At 39.0% G+C, this 23,693-nt stretch overlaps 1 protein-coding gene across 3 annotated transcripts in view; it reads right to left on the reverse strand.

Moving 5' to 3' along the window:
* adck1 (aarF domain containing kinase 1) overlaps positions 1-23,693 on the reverse strand; it is a 63,200-nt gene that overhangs the window by 14,091 nt on the left and 25,416 nt on the right. For 2 of the 3 annotated variants that reach the window (XM_029493308.1, XM_029493310.1), the window contains 6 exons: positions 17,072-17,275; positions 8,439-8,597; positions 7,628-7,786; positions 7,149-7,265; positions 6,550-6,699; positions 1,407-1,604 (listed from right to left, as the gene is read on the reverse strand). In XM_029493308.1, the coding sequence (XP_029349168.1) occupies positions 1,407-1,604; positions 6,550-6,699; positions 7,149-7,265; positions 7,628-7,786; positions 8,439-8,597; positions 17,072-17,275 (987 nt within the window). The remainder of the gene's footprint in view (positions 1-1,406; positions 1,605-6,549; positions 6,700-7,148; positions 7,266-7,627; positions 7,787-8,438; positions 8,598-17,071; positions 17,276-23,693) is intronic. The other variant, XM_029493309.1, reaches the window with a different exon arrangement.

Consider the following 23,693-nt stretch of genomic DNA (forward strand, 5'->3'; position numbering starts at 1 on the left):
AAATGTCTCTTATGTTCCCCATCAGCCATGAAGCACCAAAAATTACCTGAGCTGTTCTTTCAATCTATCACTGCATGCCCTGTCTATACTTCAAGGATCTACACTTAAATTCTCTGGACTCTCATAATCTTGAGGCGGGGTGGCAGGAAAAGCAGAGCTACCTTCACTCCGCTATATTGTACCTGCACCGCCTGCTTCCCTTCCCCTGGTCATCCTGCTGCATCTGGTCTCTCCTTTATTTCACCGTAGACTCGCTGTGGTATAGCACTGCACTGCCTGCCTCACAAAGGTCATTCACTCAAAGATCATCAAACTCGCTTCAAGGGAGGGCTGGTGATGGTGACAGCACGCACCTAAATAATAAAAATGTTTAGCTTCAAGACAGAAAGTGTATCAATCTCATTAAAAGTTCACACACCTTGTGGTGTTAAACTATGAGGACAAATGCAGACCCAAAAAAAAAAAAAAACTAACAGAAACTGAGCCAGATAAAAAGAAAGACGAGATGAAGTTAATCCACCCAGCCAACAACAGAGGGTTCCTACCCTGGATCTCAAAGTACATTAACCTATATATCAACCTGAAGCCATATACGTATATGTGTAACCTTATCCCTTACCCCCAAAACTCAACACACCTTCACATAAGCTGACATGCCTCAAGACTACGTTTGGAGGGTATGAGCAGTTACAGCCTTGAATGAGAAAAGGCATCTGCTATCATACTTGATCACATCATATCTAATCTGGGCTTTGCAGAGTTCAAAAAGGTAAGGGTGTTATGGTCAGTAAATACTAAGGCTGGCTTTCAGGTAGGTAGACCTGAAAGTACCATAACAAGACACAATATTAATGTCAGTGTGCCTTTTTCTGGAATTACTCTGTGATTCCACTGAAACTCACAGGACACGAGATTCCTTATTTATTAGCTTAGAATAGTATATTACCACCCAATATGGCTTGCTAAAGTAAAAGCTTGCTAAAGTAAAAGCTTGCTAACATCAGACAAACCAAATGACAATTAATTTTGCCTTTAGCAACCCTGTCAGTGATACCAACACAGTTGAGAAATCCTGGCAGGAACAACAGCAAAAAGTGATCAAATCCACAAACTTTAATACTTCTGTTTTCATGGCTGGTACAGGAAACTATCAATCAATAGCTGAACATGACTGAGACCCAAAACCTAACCGATGTCTCATAGTGTCATTGTGACAAATTCACACAGTTTACAGTAAGATTTCAATTTTAGTTGTTTCTTCTAAAGTTATATACAGCTATAATGACTGAGCTAGACGACCTAGTGAACTCTCTATTCCTCAGTCTCTGTCTTTTTCATACACTGTAACTACTACAGAAATTTTGTTGATTGATAAATAGTATGTTTCTGTGTGTGAAAGATCATACCTCAGAGTTTGTAACAGGCACAGAACTAATGCCAGAACTGACTGCAGTCCAGGAGCGAGCAGTGAGCACGCAGGCAAATAGTGGATACAGATCTCCAGCTCCCAATCTGCGACTGTACTGCTCCACTTTAGACATATTGCCTTTAATCAGAGCCTGCCACAGTCGACAGTAATTTACCCTGAAGTCTTCCTCTAGACTCTGGAGGGAGAAAAAGGGGAAGGGAGAGTGACCAGTTATGTTTTTGTTATGATTTATCTGCTTTATCTTTCATGGTACCACAAATCCCAAAAATCAGCATTTTGTGTTCTCCCCCTTTGATGTGCTTGGTTTTGACAAATTTGGTTAATGGCACTACCACAAAAACTCAGATTTTATAGTTGTCTTCTGTTGATGGTTCCTCTTCTGTCTGTTTTTAAAAGGGCCCAATGTTTGATGAGTTACTATACAACTTACTACCCAATCCTGCCCCCCAAAAAGTAAACTCACAAACCCATTCTAAGATCTACTTAAAAGTCGAGTGAATTTGAACACAAAATCAAAACAATGTATAAATAATATGTAAATGAAAATAAATGCAAAATGTTAAAACCTGCAGATGGAATAACACAATTGCTTCCAAAATAGTTCATCATTGGAAATGTATTGATATATTTATAATTTCTACAGTATAGTGGCAGAAGTGGCAAAAGTATTCATATTCTGTAGTTCAGTAGAAGTAGAGATACATGTGTAAAAAGGTTTCTGCCTCTTATTGCCGCCAAATGCTTAACATAATTAAATTTGTTTTGATTTGATTAGATTTGACACACATACACACACCGAGTTAAAGTCAATGTAGCAAACTTTGTAATATATATTGTATACAGATGCCCCCACCCCCCCCAGGCAACAACCCTGCCAAGACACTCTCAATGTAGAGTAAACACAAGAAAACTGTGTGAAAAAAAAATTAACTGAGTCTGGTGGCCCTGCCGTATGTGCCCTGAAGATAATATCCAATTAGGCCAGTGAGCAGTGACAGCTAACATGTCTTTGGGGTCATCAGGTGGGAACCGCCTTTCAATGGTGTTTTGTCTAGTTAGGCCTAGCAGATTCAGCAAACAAACTCACTTGAACAGTCCTATAATCAGAGAGAGCACAAGTCACATCGAACCAATATAGGCCAAATCAACTTGGACCCACCGCATGGTCTCAAAGAGGCTCAAACAGGGCACAACCTCCACTTAAATACAGTTCCTCTTCCTGGATTTCTTCCTCTGCCTCTCCCAAGAGTCTGTCTATCTTAAGAGCTCCCCCTGCTGGGCCCACAGCTACTATTACTTCTTCTAATCCAAATCCACTGAGTGGATCTTACTGCCCCATCCGACATTTCCTTCATTTTTTTCCTCACACTCTGTCCCCTTCCTCCTAACTGCCTCAACAAAGCAACACCAGATCTTGCTACAAACCCTCTTCATCCTACTTCCACTTGACAAATCCTAAACTTCCATCCTCGCTGCTCAGCATCCTTACCTAGATCTGCATACCTGAGCTTTTTCCTTTCATACGCTTCAACAACTGAATCCTCCAATGGCACAGTCAGCTCTATGAAATATCCTCTCATTCCACTCTAGACCACAAAATTATATTAGGCCTTAGCTTTGTACAAGCTATTTCCTGGGGAACAACAAGTTTTCCTCCTAAATCTACCTGCATTTCCAAGTCACTAGCTTCCTCTAAGCTGCCTTGCCTCCTTTACCTTATTAACTTTCCCTCCTTCTTGAACAAACTGAATTGCATCTCTCTATGTCTTAGAGCCTCCTAAATTTGCCTGCCTCCATATATCTTCAATGCCTGCAGTTAAGCTTTTTAAAACGTGGTTATGTTGCCACGTCTACTGTCCTCGTGACAGACTAACCTTACAACATGACAAGATGTGCTTTAGAACACAACGAACATAGCGGGTCTCCTTTTACCCGGAGTTTTAGGTTCTGGGGAGTTGGCAATACATCATATGTTGCACTTATCAAAAAACTAATACTACTTTCCTCCATACTCCACAGCTCTTTCCAACTAAACTTTTTCTTCTCTACACCTTCCCAGTTCAACCACTGTCCCTGCTTAGCCTGAGCCACTGCCCCCGCACTCCTTAATATTTCCTCCTGTCTGCAAACCTGCTCTACAACTAGCTTCCTCTTCTCTTTGGGACCTGCTCTACTCCACACCGGTTTGCCTGGGCCAAGACCCAAGCCTCCCCGGCCTATTTATACATTACCCACAATCTCTGTATGCCCAAGAGTTGCTTTCACTTCCTGCACTGCCATTGTTCGACTCCATTTTCTCCCCTTGGTTTGGTTTGGAACCACCTTACTAGCTACCGCATCTTTACTCCCAGATAACAGAAGCGCTGTCCTAACCTTAGTACATTTAAACTTCTCCACTAGACTAGATACTGGGAGCTGAAGTATGCCTTTCCCATACAGTGCCACAATGCTTAAACATCTTGGAACACCTAGCCACTTCCTAATGTACTTACTAGTCTTTCCATTTTCTCTGCAGCAGATATTGGAATCTCATATACTGACAGTGGCCATATAAACCTGGGAAATAATCCAAACTGTAAACACCATTGCTTCAACTTTCCTGGAAGTCCTGATTTATCTATTCTATCCAGTCCCTCAGCAACATCCTTCCTAAATTGCACTAAATGTTCTCCATCATGCAAATCTGCCTTGTACCACCTACCTAGACTCTTTTTTCCATTATTGGAATTTCCTCTTCATCTATTACAAACTTTTGATCACTTAATCTCCCTCTACTTACTGAGATACTTCTAGACTTACTATGCTTGATTCTCATATTATTGGCGTAAGGCGCATCCCATCCAGCCGCCTCTCTCCACCTACAGCCCACGTAGAAGCTCTAATAATTCCTCCATTGCCATTGTGAATGCTAATGGAGAAATTGTATACCCTGCCATAATACCTGTTTCTAGCCTCTGCCAATGTGTTGTAAAGCTTGCTGTACTTGAGCATTAATTTAGTAAGAGCCTATCCTGGAAATATGCTCTTACTAAATTAACAACTGCTCCAGGCACTCTAAAATACTCCTCCCAAATAAGACTATCTGGCAGTGACCCAAATGTATTTGCTAAGTCCAAGAATATCACATGCAAGTCTCTTTCTCTCACTCTTGGCTGCCTGAATCTGATGCAAAATCATGCTAGTGTGCGCTAAACACCATGGGGAAACCTGGCATTCCTGCCTTCTGTACTGAAGTATCTATTAAGCTATTCCTTTCTAAATAACTAGCCAGTCTCTGTGCAACTACATTACAGAAAATCGTCCTCTCTACATTCAGGAGAGAGATTATACGGAACTGACTCAGGTCTGAAGAATCCTTCTCCTTTGGAAGAAGAACACCTCCTGCCCTACGCCATGCTATATAGACTATATAGGGGAGACTGTTTCTTCCAAACTATTCTTCTATTCTTAATAGCCTCCACAAAAATTTTAGGATATCAGGTGCGCTTTTATAAACCCGGTAGGGGACTCCATTTGGCCCTGGGGCCGAAGAAGCCTTTGCATGCCTGACTACCTCCTCAGCCTCCTTCCACCTAGGTGATCTAACATCCATTTCCTGATCTATCTCCCTTAATGGTGGCATGTCAGGTGGAAGCCCTACTACTCTATTCTGCTCAGTCTAAATATGTATTTCTCAGGTACTCTTCTACTTCTATCTTTTTTGCTTTAAGCTGCCCTCCCTTTTCCTGGTTAAACAATCCTTTAACAAACTTGAATGGGTTCCTGTGAAACGCTCTCCCTACATATTTGTTCCTTTTCCTCTAGTACTGTACTGCTAGCCTACTTCTCAATTCCGCTTGCAAAACATTAATTCCCTCCCTCTCCTCTTCTGTAGCTCTTTTCCACTGCTTTCTTAACTGCCTTCTTTCTTTAACTAATTTCTCCATTTCTCTTTGCCGTTTAGACTTAGCTACCTGTATTTTTTTCAACCCTCTTTCTATCTTGCACCCCAAATCTTTCTACACCACAGGAGTAAATTATGTCTCCCATTTTCTCTAATCTATTGCTTGCATTTCCTCCTAGTCTGGTCAAAATTATTGACTGTCTCCCATTCTTTGCTATTATTTGCCCTAGGCCATTTAACTCTAGCTTTCTGCTCCATATTTCTCTCCTTGACTGGCCTATTCAGCTCAGTATCAGTTGCATCTCTTCTTATAATCTCCTCCTCCACCTCTGTGACCGTGTTGTTGATATCCTTCGAACTGTGGTTTTCTACCTCTTGCTGGATTTCATCAGACTTACTCACTTGACTTCTTAAAAAGTCCTGATCGCTGCGGCCACACTGCCCTTCCTTTCCCAAACATCTCTTTCTTCCCTGATGCACTCGTTATTTGCACTAGTTATTTATGTGCTCCATAAACTTCAAAGTAGGCAGCAAAATGCAGTTTCCCCTCAAAGGGGTCTTTCATAAAAGCTTACAAATTAAGTGCATTTTGCAAATAAAAGCTGATTTAACAAGCTTTCCCCCTCTCTTTAAAATACCATAATGGCGCCAGACTTTTAATTTAAAGTTAACTGCTCCATGTATTTCTCTATTTCACAACACAAGATAAATGAGGTTTTGTGCCACACCCCTAACCTGTGCTGCACAGCCACGGAACGTCATTTGTTCCCTAATGTTACGTAACAGAGGAGGAATAATCCAAGATCTAATTATATCTAATGATTAGCTGAGCTTGAGCAATCAAAAAAACAGACCAACTTGTGTCAGAAGTGCTGGTGTGTGTAGTGCCTTAACAATCAAAAAGCATGATTGTGTAGGACATGAAAGTGCATATTTGTGCTTTTATAATTACAGTTGGGTTGAACCAATCCAAAGGCAGTTGTGTTTAGATTAGTTCTGCACTCTGCCGAGAACAACATTAAATGAGCTGTTTATCAAAAAGCTTTTATCCTTCTGCAGTTCCAATAAATGTGTGTTTCTGTCTGTGGAAGTATGTGGGGTCCATGTTTTGTTTTGTTTTTTTTTTTTTGCTGCTCTTGCTATATACTCAGACCACAGTCAGCAACAGGAAAAATGGAACATAATATCAGAAGCATTGGCATTTTCTGAATGTCCGGGCAGCTGAGAGATTTCCCACCTGATAGAGGCCATGATCAAGCAGGATAATCTCAGTCTTCTTGCTCTGGGGACACATTCGGACCAACACATTGCCTGGGTGTGGATCACAGTGAACAAAGCCATGGACAAAGATCATTTCACTGTATAGCTTACCCAGGTTCTCTGAGATCTGGAATAATACAATGGAGAATTATGCAGTTAAGCACAGATGGATTTCACAAAAAATATGAAAAAAGATGAAAACTAGACAAGTAACTAAGTAAAATTTGGGGCAGAATGCTGTAATGCCCCAAATCATTTTCTGTAAGCAAAACAAGCTGCAAATTCATAAATTATTCAGATTCATGCAACATGCATTTACACCTTACAGGACATGATGTTGGTGGGCGCATGACCAGTTAACTGGAAATTAGTGTCACTATGTCTTGTGTCTGTATTTCAAATAGCACTAGTAATATATATATATATATATTATACAGTATATTATATATTATATGTTAACTTTGAATGTAATTAGTAAATAAACAGTATTTTTATTTAAATTCAACTGCTTTGCTCTAAATGAAACAAAACCAAAGGAAGTCAGAGTAGACAAATAAATAAATCACACATGCATACCTTATTGACATTGATCCCGTGTTTTTTCATGTAGTCTGTGTCATTGACTTGCCCCCCCTCAGCAAACTCCATGGTCAGAATCCTTTTTGTGGACAGATCCCAGTGGATCATGGGAATCTGTGGAGAGATAGACAGAGGTGGAGAAAACCAGACCACAACTAGATTTTTGTTCATCTTCTTTACTTTTTTCTTTTTTTTTGGTTAGAACATCTACCAATTTTTATTTTTATTTTTTTATTTTTATTTATTTTTATTGTGTAGGTCTGATTTTGCAGCCAAAATAGCCCTGATACATTGAGGCCTTGACTCCTCTGGAACTTTGAAGGTGTGTTGTGGTAACTGGCACCAAGATGTAAGCAGCACTTCCTTTTTCTGATTTCAAAAGGAGCTGACAAGAAGCACAGACAAAACCGTCATACACAGTCAGAACAACTGACCTCTATGACCGGATGGAATACAATTTAAAGGTTTGTTTATACCTTGAGGAAAGTGTGGTGTGACAACATGTTTGCCACTTTCTCTGCATTGCGTCCTTCATTAAGGAAGTCCAGCTCAAGGGGCATGTTCTTTTTGGCCTCTTCCACCAACCACAGGAAGGCAAAGTCCGTGAAGAGCCAATGGACAACCCTCACCAACAGCTTCAAATCAGAAAATATTAGAATGAGTCTCACTGTTAAGTAAAATTCACAAACATATACAACCAGTAAGCACTTCATTGGTAATACCACACTAGCACTATGCAGAGCTTCCTGTTCCTTCCAAAACTGCCCCATGGCTTAATGTCAGTGATTCCACATGGTGTTCAAAACATTTTACTTCATGTTTTCTGATGAACCTCTCTAAGTTTCCCAAACCGTAAGTTTCAGAAACACTCTAAGCAGCCTCTGCTGATTTGACTGCTCTTTTTTGTCACCAATTTATTCCTCCTGCTTTAGTAAGGATGGAGTGTGAATATGGCAATTCAACATTTAGATTTATGACTTGAAAACACAGGTGGCATTTTAGGCAGATTACAGTTTTTGCTATACACAGTTTCAGGTTGCTATTTGAAATTAATTCAGCTGTCTACACTGTGCTGAATATACCCTCTGTAGAAACAGACGGACCACTAAAAGCTTTGCTAAGGTGTAGCATGTTTGATGGACAGTTTTATTTCTAGTTCTTTTCAGGTGAAATTACATTTTCTCTTCATTTTTCTTTTATCATTGCAAGGCTGTTGATCAGAAGATCTCTGAGCCATTAAAACAACTCTTTCAGTATTTTTAAGTAGTTTAACAAGTTTATACACACCTCCATCACAACTATGTCCTTGGAGCTCTGTGTCTGGACTTTGGGGTGCTGGACCTTGACAGCCACTGTCCTCCCATCATGCAACACTGCCTTGTGTACCTGGGCTAAGGAGGCTGCACCCTGAGGCTTTTCTTCAAAGGAGACAAATAACTCTGACAGCTGCTAGGGAGACATACGGAAGGAGAAGAAATGAGTGGGAGAGAGCAGAGGATAAATGAGGTGTAGACAGATAGAGAACAAGTGAAGGCAAAGGGGATTTGTGATCGTCAATCTGATCATCTCTATTTACAGGCCATTATTGGCGTAGGAGCCATGAATGATTTCAGAAAGAATGCATTTTGTCAGTTGATGATGGTTTACACTTTGATATATTAATTTCTGTTTGTGATGAATGTATTGTCATTGTCATTTTTATTGTGTGATTACAGTGATTATTGAGAGTTAACATTCATTGTCAATACATAGATCTGCCATAAAATTATGACCATCTTATATTGTATAGATTACCCATTTGCTGCCCCCTTTTGCAGCCTGGACCCATTGAGGCGTGGACTTCACTCTGAAGGGAAGCTGAGGTATCTGAAATTTGAATATTAGCAGTAGGTCCTTTAAGTCCTGGAGTTTTGAGGGGAACCTCCATGGATCAGACTTGTTCATCCAGTTTATCCCACTGATGCTACATTGGATTGAGAACTTTGACCTCTTTCAGAAAGAGGAATTTGTGAAAACTCTGAGTTTATTAACGCTGAAATGAGGGAAACTGAGTTTACGCAGGAAAGGCAAGGTAAGGTAAGTTGAACTCTGAGTCAGTGGTAACAGAGTCTGTGAACTTCACCCCACAGAGGCAGCACATTGTTATTCACTTCATCTGTCACTGGTCAAAATATTATGGCTAAGCAATGTGTGACTAAGAAGGGCCTCTTCAACGGGCTACCTTATTTTTGCCTGAGAACTACTGTAATTTGATTTCTTTAGTTTTGTTATGCTGGTCATAATTTATGCCTTGTGTAGTATGTTAATTTATTTTGAACTCAAGTCAAAGCTGTCCAGGCCCAACTTCAGCACCTCAGCAACTTGACTGTTTCCTGAAGTTGCCAAATATTTGTCTAATCAAGTAAGGAGTAATGAAGTGCAGACATCAGACTAGAATGAAGGGCAGAATAATCTGAATAAGGTGGCACTAAGGCCACAAATCAGTGTTTGAGAGAACCATAGGGGTTTTATTTCCCCAATTTCCAACAATGTCCTAGAGAGCTTCCACAATGACCAGAAGAACTTATGGGCACTAATAATTACATGTATTTAATGTATGGTCTACAACCTTCAAAACCTGAATATAGGTATAAGAGAAGAGCTTGACTGTTCAAACAAAATAATAAATGTTTCCTACAGCTATTTTAAGCATTTAAGATTAGCAGTTCTATATTTTATCCTAATGATAATAACAACATGTTTGTATTGCTTATTATCTTCTGTGAGGGATGCTGACAGTATGGCCAGTGAAAGATATTATTTTAAATTCTATTACAATTTCTCAAGGATAAAATTGACTTTAGACACAGTATCATGCAGGTTACAGAATTGTTAGCGTGACAGAGGACTAGAATGAAACCTTAGTGTGTATCTGTGTGTCATGTTTGTGTACGTGTGCATGCTCACAGTGTCTTTGTTATTTTGTAGTTTTGGTTTTGTTAATTAAAGTCCTATCTTCACACCTACTTGGTTATCTGGCTCCTGCGTTTGGGTCCTCACCCGCAACACAACACCATCCCTGACAGTGAATCAGTTTCTTGTATTGAGAAATTCAATTTGCATTGCCACTTGGAGAAATATTTCATCTGTTCTAAAAAAGGGTAAATAAGAACCAAATGCCTTGTGTTTTTTTTTTTTTTTTTTTGTTTTCCCCAGTAGGACTTCTCTTAAGAGCAATCTTGTTAGGCAGGAGTAAGACTGTAGTAAACCAATTTCAGAGACATTGGAGGAGGTTAATGCAGTTTGAAAGATCATTAAAAGGCAGAAGCTCCCACTGGTAAAAGCAGTTCTTAAGAGGTGTCAGGATTGGCAGATTTTTGTGGTGAACATGTCATTACATACAAGCTAAATATCCTGTACTTTTACTCTACAATGACAACCAATTAAATGGTAAATCTTGTGATACCACTTTTACTCACCCTCCTTTGATCCACAAATATTCTAACGTTTTCAATCTTTGGGATCAGCAAATTAAACCTCCAAAAAAGATTGGGATTAATTTCTCCAAGTTTATGTTTATGAAGTACTCAGTCACCTCAGACAAATGTTTCTATGAAATATGAATACCTGAGTACTCATCAGTGAGTCATACCATTGCACTGGATGACATGCTGAGGTCTTCAAGAAGAGGCATAGAGTTGAGACCCCCAGACAGCGTGGGGAAGACAGGACTCACAAGCACACTTCTGGCTGGCAGTTAACAAAATTATAAATCATATTGCCATCTCATCCTTGTGATAAAATTATTATGATTCATCAATCTTCATCAATTTTATGTTACAGACTTTGGAGTAATATCATAGAAATGTTACTATGATAAGAAACTGGCTGCGCATGAGAAAGAATTCTATTTCTTCTTCTGTTTTTTTTTAACCCCCAACAGGAGTCTTCAAGAAAATTGAATAGTGTTCACAATAAAATTTGTTGACTGGTACAGCCAACTTAATTCAGATGGACAGAAGTAATGACAGAGAGCAGAAATAAGAGTTAAGTTTTTTCTAGAAGAGAAATGTCCAGATACAATATATTAAAAAGAGAATACAATGATAGTTGACTTTGGAGCCACAAACAAATTACAGTGACAAATAAGAGTGCTTATACAGTGGAAAGGAACAGCACCAAGACAGATACTGAGAAGCAGTGGGAGTTAGAAAAACGCTCCAAGACTCCTTTTAACTAACTTCTGGTAATAAGAGACATGTCAATTTTAATCTGAACATACAGGGACAGGATTTAATGGAGCTCCTGCAAAAAATCAGTTCCAATGTAGCCTTCTGATATTCTCTGTTTATCACAGTGTTTAACACAACACACGGTCTGTACGCTCTGAGCAAATGTAGTCTCTCATTAGCCACAACTTGTCCCTGTGGACATGCAGAACTCATATACATTAGTGTGTGGGTTTGAAGGTTAAAGAGGCTTCCCCAGGGATGTGGACTCATTATAACAGTCTTGTTGTATACTCCACACTAACTTCCAAACTATACCCTCAGGCTGTCATGTCAGGCTATTATGGATACAAACCTGCAAAGCGAACAAAGGCAAGGCAGCATGTAGCGTACAACTCACAGCTTCCACCTTTGCATGCACAATGGGCTGAGTGTTATTCTGAGCACCAATAGTTTCAGCTCTGAAGTTGCTGGCATGTCAGACCCTTTCTCTCTCAGACCTGGTAGACAGAGTCCAACGGCCACAGACATCCCTTTGTAACATTCAGGGCCAGCCTTCACACTGTGGGAATAAAGGATCTATGCAATTTTTGTCAAACGGGATGACAGTACTAAACCGATTTACACGTTCTACAATTTTTTTGTATTAATAAATGGTTCCTTTAAGTTGCCCCTAAAAATCTGTTGCTCATGGAAGTGTCATTTGGTTATATGATTTCAGAAAAATCACAATTTAATTCATAACTAAAAAGACTTTTTGCGCTTCCCTTTAGTATCCTACCATGTTTGACTTTTATCACTTTGTCTTGCCAAACATCAATCCAAAAATGGTTAAGTTATGCATATCATTGAACCCAGTTAATGTCTGTGGAATCATTTAGTATGGGATAAGTGAATATGTGAATCAATCCACAACTATATTTATCATTTCCGATCTGCAGTTTTTTTTAACCACAAGCAAATGCAAATTTCAGATCACTCACACATCTTCTTCCACTTTATCCATATCCGGGTTGCGGGGCTGCTGAAGCCAATCCCAGCTCACATTTGGCGAGGGGGGGGTACACCCTTGACAGGTCGTCAGTCCATCGCAGGGCCAACACACAATTACAAACAGAGACAAACAACCACTCACGCTCACATTCACACCTACGGTCAATTTAACGTCGCCAGTTAACCTATACATGCATGTCTTTGGATGGTGGGAGGAAACCGGAGGACCCGGAGGAAACCCACGCAGACACAGGGAGAACATGCAAACTCCGCACAGAAAGGCTCCAGCGCTAACCACTACACCGCCGTGCTGCCCAAATTTAAGAGATGAAATGTTTTAAAAAATTTTAATATGCTGGCTATTTGTCAGTGGGATTGAGTTTGAGCTAAGAGTTGGTACAACAACATTTAGTGACAGAAAGCCATATAACACAGTAAGTGTGAGGTATGACCCTTGTGCTGCTTGTTCTGTCTTTGGCTTGGAAAATAACCAAACACTTGCTTTTATATTCAAACTGTGGCGTGCAAGGAATTCCCCTTTTGTTGGTACTTAGCGAAACATAAAAAGAGGCAAATTTTTACATGATGTTGGCCCATTTAGAAAGGCTGAGCATGAGCCCTCGGGAAGATGCTTTCGAATCATAACTATACAAGCAAGCTCCTGTGTGGGAACAGCTGAGTTATTTATTATGCAAACATGCTAAATTAAATGAAATTGTCTACACCCACCAGTGTCCTCCCACAATTATGATGAGCATTCAATGGGATCTAACATGCAGAGAGCAGTCTCATGGGCTGAAGAAATATACTATTTCTCAGATGGGCCTGTCACTTCACACAGCAGCAAAAATTGAGAAATCCCACTGAAGATGAAAAATTACCTATTTCTGGCACTTGGATCATTTTAGATAAGTAAAAAAAACAAACAAACAAAAAAAAAAAAAAAAAAAAAAGCAGGCTGGCAGTGCTTGTGTCAACATTGTCTGGCTTCTAGCCTTTGGTTTAAACCTACCACCCAATCACTGTTTATGTTAATTTCAGTTGTGGAGTTAATTAACATGCTAATGTATGCACACGAGTCTCACTCTCAGAGGGGGGGTCAACAGTGACATACATTCCCTGAAATGTGTTATTGTACAGAAATGGTCCCTGAGGCATCGCTGTTGGATGGCGACACATCAGGGTCTGTGGCAAGTTGGCCAAGCTGGCAACAGCCCCAGGTGAATCAAGACACAAAAATCATCATACAGAAGAGATTTCTGATTGTTTTACTGAGGGGAGGAAATTCAAGCCCTTAATATCCCTGTCTATTTCACAGTACTGTATGTGTACAACCAGACAGCAAATTCAGATTAATTCACCTCAACAGCAACAACATCACCTCACACACATTTTATTTATGAATCATATCCAGGCTCTCCATTTGCTCCATCAGCTTAGTTTTGGGATCATGGATGTGCAGGGGTGAGGTTATTAATTTCCATTTTACCCCAATGTTTTTGCTGATATTCTCCTTCCCTTCCCTTATTTGGTTTGTTTGTCCCTGTCACACTTTTTATCATGTGTATATGTGTGTGTGTGTGTGTGTGTGTGTGGCCCTGTAGTACTTAGTCTCACTAATTTACAGTACAGGCCAAAAGTTTGGACACACTTTCCTATTCATTTGAATGAGAAGGTGTGTCCAAACTTTTGGCCTATACTGTACCTGTTCACTCACTATTCAACATTTCATCAACCACTAAAGCTGCCAGCATATTTCAGAGCAGGATCTTACCTCCAGGCTCTTGTTTTGTTTCGCCTCCAGTGGTAAGTGTAGTATGTCCGTCACCCCTAGTCATGCCCTTTTGTGATCTGGATTCTCACTCTCCTGCCAACTGCCTGCTTGAGTTGTACAATTTGAACCGCGTGCCTCTTTACCAACTCTGCCTCAATTCTCTACGTTTTTACAAAAATGTCCATAAAATCTCAACTGTTGTAAATCCTGTTTCTTGGTCTTTGTTAATCTATGTTTGAACTCTGTAAGCCAACCAATCTACTGTTATTTAAATGTGATTTCATGGACTCATATTCGATGAATTTTATATATATATATATATATATACACACTACCTCACTGATGATACTTCTTATTTTAATTAGATTTTTTCCATCTCTTTAGTGCCCTATTTTTCTTTTGTATATTTCTATCTATTTTTATTTATTTAAAAACATTTCTATATACCATGGAAATCAAGAAGGCTGCAAACTTACATTTACCCAATCACCCTTTATGACCACCTGCTTAATATTGTGCATGACTGAGAGTATGATTTGAGAGGGATGAATGACGTTGATTATCCTTGTGACGTTTGTCCATACATATTTAGAAAAAACAATCATATCACTCCCTAGCAATGTGAGAGTTATTCTACCTTTTCTTGAGCCATGTTCACAGACACCGCCATATTCCCTTGACAAGATGGCAAGATTTGAGCTATTTTTTCCTTGACTGGCCAACTTTTTGTTTTTAATAGAGAAAATTAGGATAAATTCAGGATGTGTTTTTTTCTGTCCATATAATCATTGTATTTTTTTCCATAGTCACATTGTAGAAAATACTCATGATTTGATTTTATTTGAATACTGAAAGTTGCTTTCTGGTCAGATGAAACTATTTAATGTGAGAATTTAATTGATTCACTTCCATGCCAAACTGTCATTTGTTCGTTTGCTTTTGTTTTTATTTTTTATTTTTTTTTTACAGGCATAAGATGATTTCTACACCAGCAGATCCCATGAAGTTCCAAGCAAATGATTAATAGATGCAATTACTGTAAGTATTGGTGTAGGTCCTTTCATGTTAGTAAGTAAGTAGTAAGTAGTAGTTAGTAGTAAGTTAGTAGTATGATCTTGTCAGTCTTGACTGACTAATATCAGCACCTCAGCAGAGGTTGAACTTCAACATACCTATACCTTACTTCACTGTAGTAAAAAATAATCTTATCTAAACGCACTGACAGTAGTAAATCACAGAGTTCAAATCCAATATGTCAACTTTATAGAAAAATCACCAAACTTTGCTTTCAACTTTGAATGTAAACATGAAAACAGAATTTTCATATATACATATTTACTTTTATGAAAATGTTGTGGCATATCAGGTGCCCTGCTTGAGCCGCATTCTGGCTTTTTAAAAAAATTCTGCCTTTGTTTTTTTTTTTTTCCCCTAAAGTTATATAATTCGAGCGTTTTTGTTGTTCTTGTTTTTTTTTTTTTTTTTTTGGAAGTTGTCCGGTGGCCCTGACAGTCAAAAAGACTTTTCACAAAACATAACAACATTTCATAGTCTGCACAAATTACAGAAACACATCTTGTTTCTGAATGGACAGAAATGCAACATAATTTTAAAGTTTCTACTATGTCCTACTAAGCTGTGTCCCTGCACAAATTTTAATCTGACTTGGAAAGAATGAAAGATGAGATGGAAATAATTATTAATTAATATTTTGACAAAGGGTATACATATAATGTAATAATTTAAGGCTCTTGGAACCCTGAGAACATGAAGACATGGCATCCTTTCCTCAACAAGTTCTCAGAAAAGGGAGGCATATCCAGCACAATTAACATCAAAATGACAAGACTTCGCAAAGCTTAATTTCTTGACTGGCAGCAAAACAACCAATCACAGCAGTGTATATGGTTGAACGTGTCTCTGGCTAATTCCTTTGAATAAACTATGAGTTTTCTGTCCAATTAGGAATAAGAAGTGTTGTCCCTACGTTTTCCATAATCTGTAATGTCCTGGCCCACCATATTTTATATTAATTTCCAAATCTAAATTCTGGCCAAATCTAACACAGTGTGACCTATTGCACCTTTAAATGTATAAAACCTGGCCTAGAGTAGCATTGTGTCATGTGGACCAACATGTTCACTGTTCCTCCATTTGATGTAATCTATTCAAGCAAGTATATAACAGCAGTTGAACACACTCGTACACAATGTACCACACTTGGAAAATCAGTGGCAAACGAAGAAGACCAATGCTCTGAATCTGACAATAGCAGCACAATTTGCTTGCCTGTAGCAGGCCTTAAAAACTGTCATAAGAACAAGTTTGAGAGAAAACTCAGTGCTCTGCACTTACAGCTGCATCAAGATTATGGCTTGGTTATGAAATGCAATGAGGGCAGATAATAAAACATATCCAGTTCTGCTTTATTTGCCCTTTTTCTGCTTCAAGTAAAGCTCACCTTCAGGACAGACACATGGATGTTTGCCATCCCCTACAGAAATACCACTGCACCCAGGCTATACATGGCAACACATGTAGAAAATTACTTATTTGTATCGATACAGTTTGGTGCGTTTGGTGCCATATATACAGTTTTGGACATAGCTATGAATTTAGTAAACCTATAACTCATGGATCTTAATGGCGAGTGGCCTGAGGCAGTATTTTGAGCCATTATTTTCTAGTTGGTTGGGACTGAATGAGGGACAGTTGATATCCATGTAACCCCAACCCACAGGAGTCCAGTTGCACCTAACTATGAGATAAATTTTGAATCAAATGTTACCAGAATAGACACTGGTCAAAAGCAGAGCTGGACACCCTACTGTGGACACTTTTCTTGTTTTGAAGTAAAGAAAACCATGAACCCATTTGTGTTCACCTTGATGTTGACAGAAATCAACACTTGAACAGTACATTCAGTCTCTTCAGACCTACATTACCTCCTTGCCAAGATCCTCTCTGATGACCTTCTGGATTTCTTCCATACTGCTTTGAGGTGCTCGGCTGTGTAGCACCTTCAGTGTGGATGTGTACTCCTCGGGCAGCAGGTAGTCCAGAGCACCAAGGTGTTGGCCAACCTTGATGAAAGTACCACGGTTGGCACAGCACAAATCTAAAAGACGTTCTGCTGAGCGGCGATGCACCTACAGATGATAAAAAGGATTTAAGGATTTAAATTTGGATAAAAACACTGGACTGCTGGGAAAGGTATAATGGTTAATTAACATCAGACTGACTTATTCACAAAGAAGATTTCATGGTATTCTGAGACATCTGATGTATAATGCTGACTATCATAGCAGGGGATGGGGTCAAAGTATCATTATAACATATATTCCAGTTGCCCCTCTGGGGATAATCAACTTTACTTCATCTTAAATTACTTTGATGACTTACAATGTTACATACTAACACATAATGCCAAAACAGACAATAGTGAATTGAAAAAAGTTGATCCTGAACATTGAAGAAACATTTTTATTATATTATTTATTTATTTGTCTGGTTAAAAAGTCACTGTTGTTGTTGTTTAGCAGTTTTCATATACTGAGAATTTAAGAAAAAAATATATTATTACAAACTTGGGACCTTGAAGGACAAAAATGTCTGCATCAAAAACCTGCAGTGAAAATATAACACAGCCATGTATTTGGTAGTCCAATAACAATCAAATAGAATTGAGCAAACAGAGTTTTCACTGGACATCAAGTATTTCTGATTTTGTATCAGATTCTGAATGAATTCGATTAATCCCAGGATATCAAGCTTTGTTTGGTTTCTACCTGAAGACTGCACTTGTTTACTTGTGCTAGACTGATAATGCATCAGAGGGATAAGAGCTTAGTTTGCTTCAACATGGCTTTTTGTGATTTATAAGGGCCTTATTATATTTCAAGGTTGGTTTTGCTGCAAGAGGTGAAGCAGTCTGTTTGTGTCGTTCACGTGTTTTGTTCTAGCTGTATACAAATGAACACAAACACACACACATACGCATGCATACACAAATGCACACATATAGGATCTTTGGTCTGTGGATAAAGCATTAAATACCTCAATACATTGTCAGTGATCCAAAAAATAATGATCAAATCAGATTAAATATGATTTGATTTTCTACAACAAAGCAAAGAAATAATGCAATGCAATTTACTGTCTACTTATTTATGTGCTTAACACTTTCATAAACTCCAAAGTGGGGATTAAAATGTAGTTTCTTTAATATAAAAAATGAAAAAATAAATTAAGCTTTCTCAAAGGGATCTTTTAATAACATCTTAAAGATGGAACACATTTCGCAAATAACATTTGATTTGTTGAGCTTTTCTTCTGTCTTACAAATTCCGTAAAGTTGCTAGACTTTTGATTTAAAGTTTTTTGCTCTACTTCACCACATTGGATAAATGAGTTTGTTAGATAGAGAGACTGATCTGACTTTATTAAATGCAAGATGTAAAAACTGATGCATCTTGATTTCAATTCCAAATTACATCTATTTGTGGTTGCTCTAATGATGCATTCACATTGTGTATCTCTATCGACACTCAGGTAATTTTCCCATGTACACATATACTGTATACAGAGGTAATTATATAATAATGCAGATGACTTTGTGATGTGATATTTGTGTGTGTGTCCGTGTGTGTGTTGGCCCTGTCCTGTCTGTCCTATTTAAACCAGCCAGGAGTGATATTGCTTACAGAGAGCGCCTCTCCTGAGACCAGCTCCAATAAAGAGCCATGAAATTAGCTCCCCTTAACCTCTATAACCCCACAACACACATCATGAATACACTGGCACACACATACACATTCACATTCACACAGCATGCTCCCATAGGACAATTTGACATGAGTGTCATCTGGGTAATGATGGTGAAGCAGTGACAGAAACAAGTCGCCAGAGATTACCAGATGAGCCTTTCTGCTTAAGGATGGTCTGGGTACTGTTTATATTAAAAGCACCATTAGACTATCAGAGCCACCACCTCTGTGTTTCACCATATGCAACAATGGAATTTTATAAACACATTATTAGTTATGTCATTAATGGGGCTTTAACTATTTAATAATTCATATAAATTCTACTTGCCTTTAACCTTTGATCAATCATGTATTTAATTGAACTTCAGAGATTTAAGATTTTTATTATTTATTTTAACATTTTGTTGACAAATGAAACAATTAAATATGAGAAACATCTACCAGCCTTGGACACTGTTGTCAGGATTTTAAATGTGGAAAATAATGAATAAAATAATAAATAATACTGATTCAATTACTTATCTTTTTAATTGGGGATCCCTTTTACTGGATGTATTTTTTAAATTGTTTGTTTTTTTATAAACAATTTTAAAAGAAAATATTATTTAAAACAATTAAACAAATGTAAGTAATGCAAAAGCATCTACCCAACACTTTGTGTGTAAAAGCTGAAAGGTATGGCTGGAAATCTGGTTCGTCATCTGTGTTCCAGTCACACTGTGTGATCATGTGTTACATCACTCTGCTGTGCAAATCAATACTTAATAATAGCAGTAATTAATTAAAACCACCTAAATATGCTCAATTTGTTTTTGTTAGTTTATGAAAATAAAGTAAAAACAAACTGAATTTATTTCACTGAATGACAAATGTGTTTTTATCTTCATTTATTTAACCATACTAAGCTAACCGAAGTGTATACACTTCCAGAAATCACATCATCTTTTGAGTGTTTCTATTCTGTATTGGTTTTCTCTGAAGATTTGCTGTGTTTTCTCCTTAATCTAAAGAATCAGCTCTTTCTAACAAGATTTGTCATGTCCAACACTGACTTCAGTGTATAAATCAGTCTGACTTTTGACTGGAGCATTGCTGCTTTATTTCAGTTTATTCATTGATTCTTATCCTCCATCTTTGATAGTGATGTCTAGTGTCACACCTCTGCATTGGACACTCATATTGACCTCATTCAAGAGGCTTCATCCATTCTGAATGACTGGTGGGGAAACAACAACAAACAAACCTGTGTAACCTGTGTGTGGTTTTCTTTGGTTATCTTAGTTCACAATGTGTTTTTTTTTTTTTTAATCTGTTTACAATTCTAAGTTATAGTTTTTTGTTAAATAAACATACAACACTGCATCAACAGCTGCTTTTTGTTTTGCAGGTTTTCGTGTTTCCCACTTTATTGCAGCTCAAGTAAGTTATTTGAATATGGCCATGACACATGTCCTGTTTGAAACATGTGACAATTAATGAATTTCCATCTTGTAAATATTTTGCAAGATTGCCCTGAACAGTTTTGATATGAGTACGTTGTTCATTGTTTGTGTAGCCCCAACTGTGATAAATTGTACCATCTAATAGGATTCAATGCTCATCTTTTGTGACTTATTGTTTTCTGAGCCATTAGTCTTTGTTGAGGATTCATTGAGTGACATATAATGTATAATTTAGCATGCTGTGCTGATTCTGAATATATGAAACAATTGGTCGCACTTTTAAAATAACAGCAATGGCTGAATATTATATTCTCCATATCTTATTCCAAGATTTGACAGAAACTTGAAGCTACTTTTTTATCGTTATCTACACAAACCATTCCGTTCTGATGAGGAAAAAATAGTGGCTTGTGAACTTGTGAACAATTTTTTTTAGCACAGTACTTACATTACTGACATTATTATTGTCATTATGAAAACACATGGAGCTGTTTGTAGGGTCTGATCAGAATGAAAATCTGGCATTGGCTTGCCCATGGGCTGTAATCTCACCATCAGAATCATTTCAACAGCTCCTTCTCTTCCCATAATCAGTATGATTTGTTTAAAGGAGGTGGGTTCAAAGCTTGAAGATGACATCACCACAGCAATGTTAGGATTGCTTGATGCTGGCCACCACCCACCGTCTCCACACACACAGTATCCAATCAACTCGACTGTTGGTGAATTAGAAACACAGGCCAATTTGTGGTACATCAAAAAGGACAGTAAATAAAAGACTAGAGGTGTGTGTGTGTGTGTGTGTGTGACAACATACTCTGGAGGGTGGTGTGTAGTGGATGAACAGATGAAAGAATGAAGGGAATGAAGGACAGAAATACAAGAGACAGACAAATAATTTTAGAAAGGGGGGGGGGGCGGGGACATGTAAGGACTAAATGAAGCTGTCCTGTTGGATCAGAAACAACAGATCTGCCTTCTATCCCTACACTTTGTGTGGATTAGTGGTTTTTCTGAAGCACTCTTTGTAGGTCCTGACAACTGCAGACCAAGAACATCACAAAGATGCTCTGACTCATCATCGTTTGGGTCTTATCAAAGTCTCTCACATTCTCACACTTGATCATTAATTCCTGCTTCGACACATAAATCAAATCAAATTAATTTATATAGCACCAAATCATAACAAAGTTACATCAAGGCATTTTACATATAGAGCAGGTCTAGATCAACCTCTTTATAAAATGATTTAAAGAAACCCAAGATATCGCCCCATGAGTATGCACTTGGCGACAGTGGCAAGGTAAAACTTCCTTTAAGACGCAGAAACCTCAGGCAGAACCAGGATCCGGGCAGGGGGGCGCCATCTGCCTCAACCGGTTGGGTTGAGAGAGGGAGAAAGAGAGAGAGAGACATGGGGAGGGAGAGAGACGGGGAGAGATGCTCAGTGCTTCCCCCAACAGTCTAAGACTATCACAGCATAGATAAGGACATCAACTTCAGGAGCCATGGTAATCAAATCAAATCAGATTTATTTATATAGCGCTAATCATAATAAAGTTACTTCAAGGCACTTTGCATGGTGGATGTGCAGTAGAAAGAGTAAATGGCATTTTGAAAAATAAACCAAGGGCCTCTCATGTATAAAAGCTCTTCCACTGGTGCTCACAAACATGAGAATGAGAAGCAGAACTGATCTCACGCTCTCCCCATTTGAAATCCTGTTTGGTCACCCTTCCTCTGTTGGTTGGCAACCTATAACAGCACCTAATGTGAAAATTCAATGTTATCCTTTTGTCAACAACTCATAAAGTTTCTCCATTCTGTTCCAGAACGAATGAAACCAAGTCTACTTGGGCCAGCTGACGGTCCACTCCACAACGTTCAACCTGATTGGAAAACATGGTTGTTAATGTCAGACTCTGTTTCTGTTGTCTTGTACACTTCCTGTTTTATCTTTAAAATCTTGCTTTCCATGGTGTTGTCTGCTATTTACGTAGCCCTCTTTGTTCTTTTTCCCGCCATGAGTTTATTACAAATTGGTTTCATTTGTGTGTTGCTTCCTGGTGTATATAACCCCGCCAAACTGGGCCTTCATTGCCAGATTGTCTTTGTTACCTCCTGTGTGTGAAACTCTCTTGTGTACCCTGTTGTTTGCTCCTTGTGTAAGACCGAATTGTTTTTTGATGTTGGATTTTTCTACCTCCTCCTTGCCTGTTTTGTCTGCCTGATCCTGCCAGATTTTTGTGTTTGACCCACTGCCTCCATTTGGATTAAAGTTTTTGCCTTACTGGACTCTACCTCTGCACCTGGGTTCACCTTCACCAGCCCTGACAGTACAATCTTGCCATGACTGACCCATCAGAAGGGGATGCTATTCACCGTGCCCTTGGGGCTCAGGGAATTCGCCTTACAGCACTGGAACTGTCTCTCTCCAGTCTGGAGCCAGGTGTTCGGTCACTCTCTGAGCACCTGCAAGCCTTGGCTGCTCAGACTAACCAGATTATGGCTCGCCTTGATTCAATGACTCCAGCAGCACATAGTCCTGCTGACTCTTCTCTTCCTGCCACTCCAGCACCATTGGTTTGTCAAAGCAGAAAAATGTGAATTTCACAGGTCCACTGTGTCAGTTCTGGGGAATATCATTTCACCAGGATCGATCAAGATGCACCCCAAGAAAGTCAACGCTGTCCTCAACTGGCCTGTACCCACCGACCATAAGTAGCTCCAGCACTTCCTTGGCTTTGCCAACTTCTGTCGACTGTTCATCTACTGTTCAACTACAGTCAGATCGCTGCCCCTTTGCACTCACTCACCTCTGCCATTTCAGGGTATCCTTGGTCCCTTGTGGCTGAGTCTGCCTTCTGGACCTCCTGTCCAGATTCTCATCCTCTCCTATTCTGCAGATCCCTGACCCCAAGCTCCAGTTAATCATTGAGGTGAATGCCTCAGATGTGGGAGCTGGAGCTGTCCTTTCCCAGCACTCCCCTAAGGATAATAAGGTCCATCCTTGTGCTTTTTTTCCCCAGAAATTCTCATCTGCGGAGCACAACTACAATGTCAGGAATCGAGAACTACTGGCTGTGAAGTTGACATTAGAAGAGTGGAGACATTGGTTGGAGGGTGCAGACCATCCATTTGTGGTCTGGACCGACCACAAATTTTTTTATATATTCGGGAGCAAAACGACTGAACTCAAGACAAACCAGGTGGGCTCTATTCTTCACCTGCTTTAACTTCACCCTGTCTTTTCGCCCAGGTTCCCGCAACATCAAGCCTGACGCCCTCTCCCGGCAATTTGAGGCAGAAGACCACCCCTGGGATGCAGCCAGCATCTTACTACTACAAACTATGTGGTC

Source organism: Echeneis naucrates, chromosome 22 (assembly GCF_900963305.1).
Source record: "Echeneis naucrates chromosome 22, fEcheNa1.1, whole genome shotgun sequence".
In the NCBI taxonomy this organism is placed as follows: Eukaryota; Metazoa; Chordata; class Actinopteri; order Carangiformes; family Echeneidae; genus Echeneis; species Echeneis naucrates.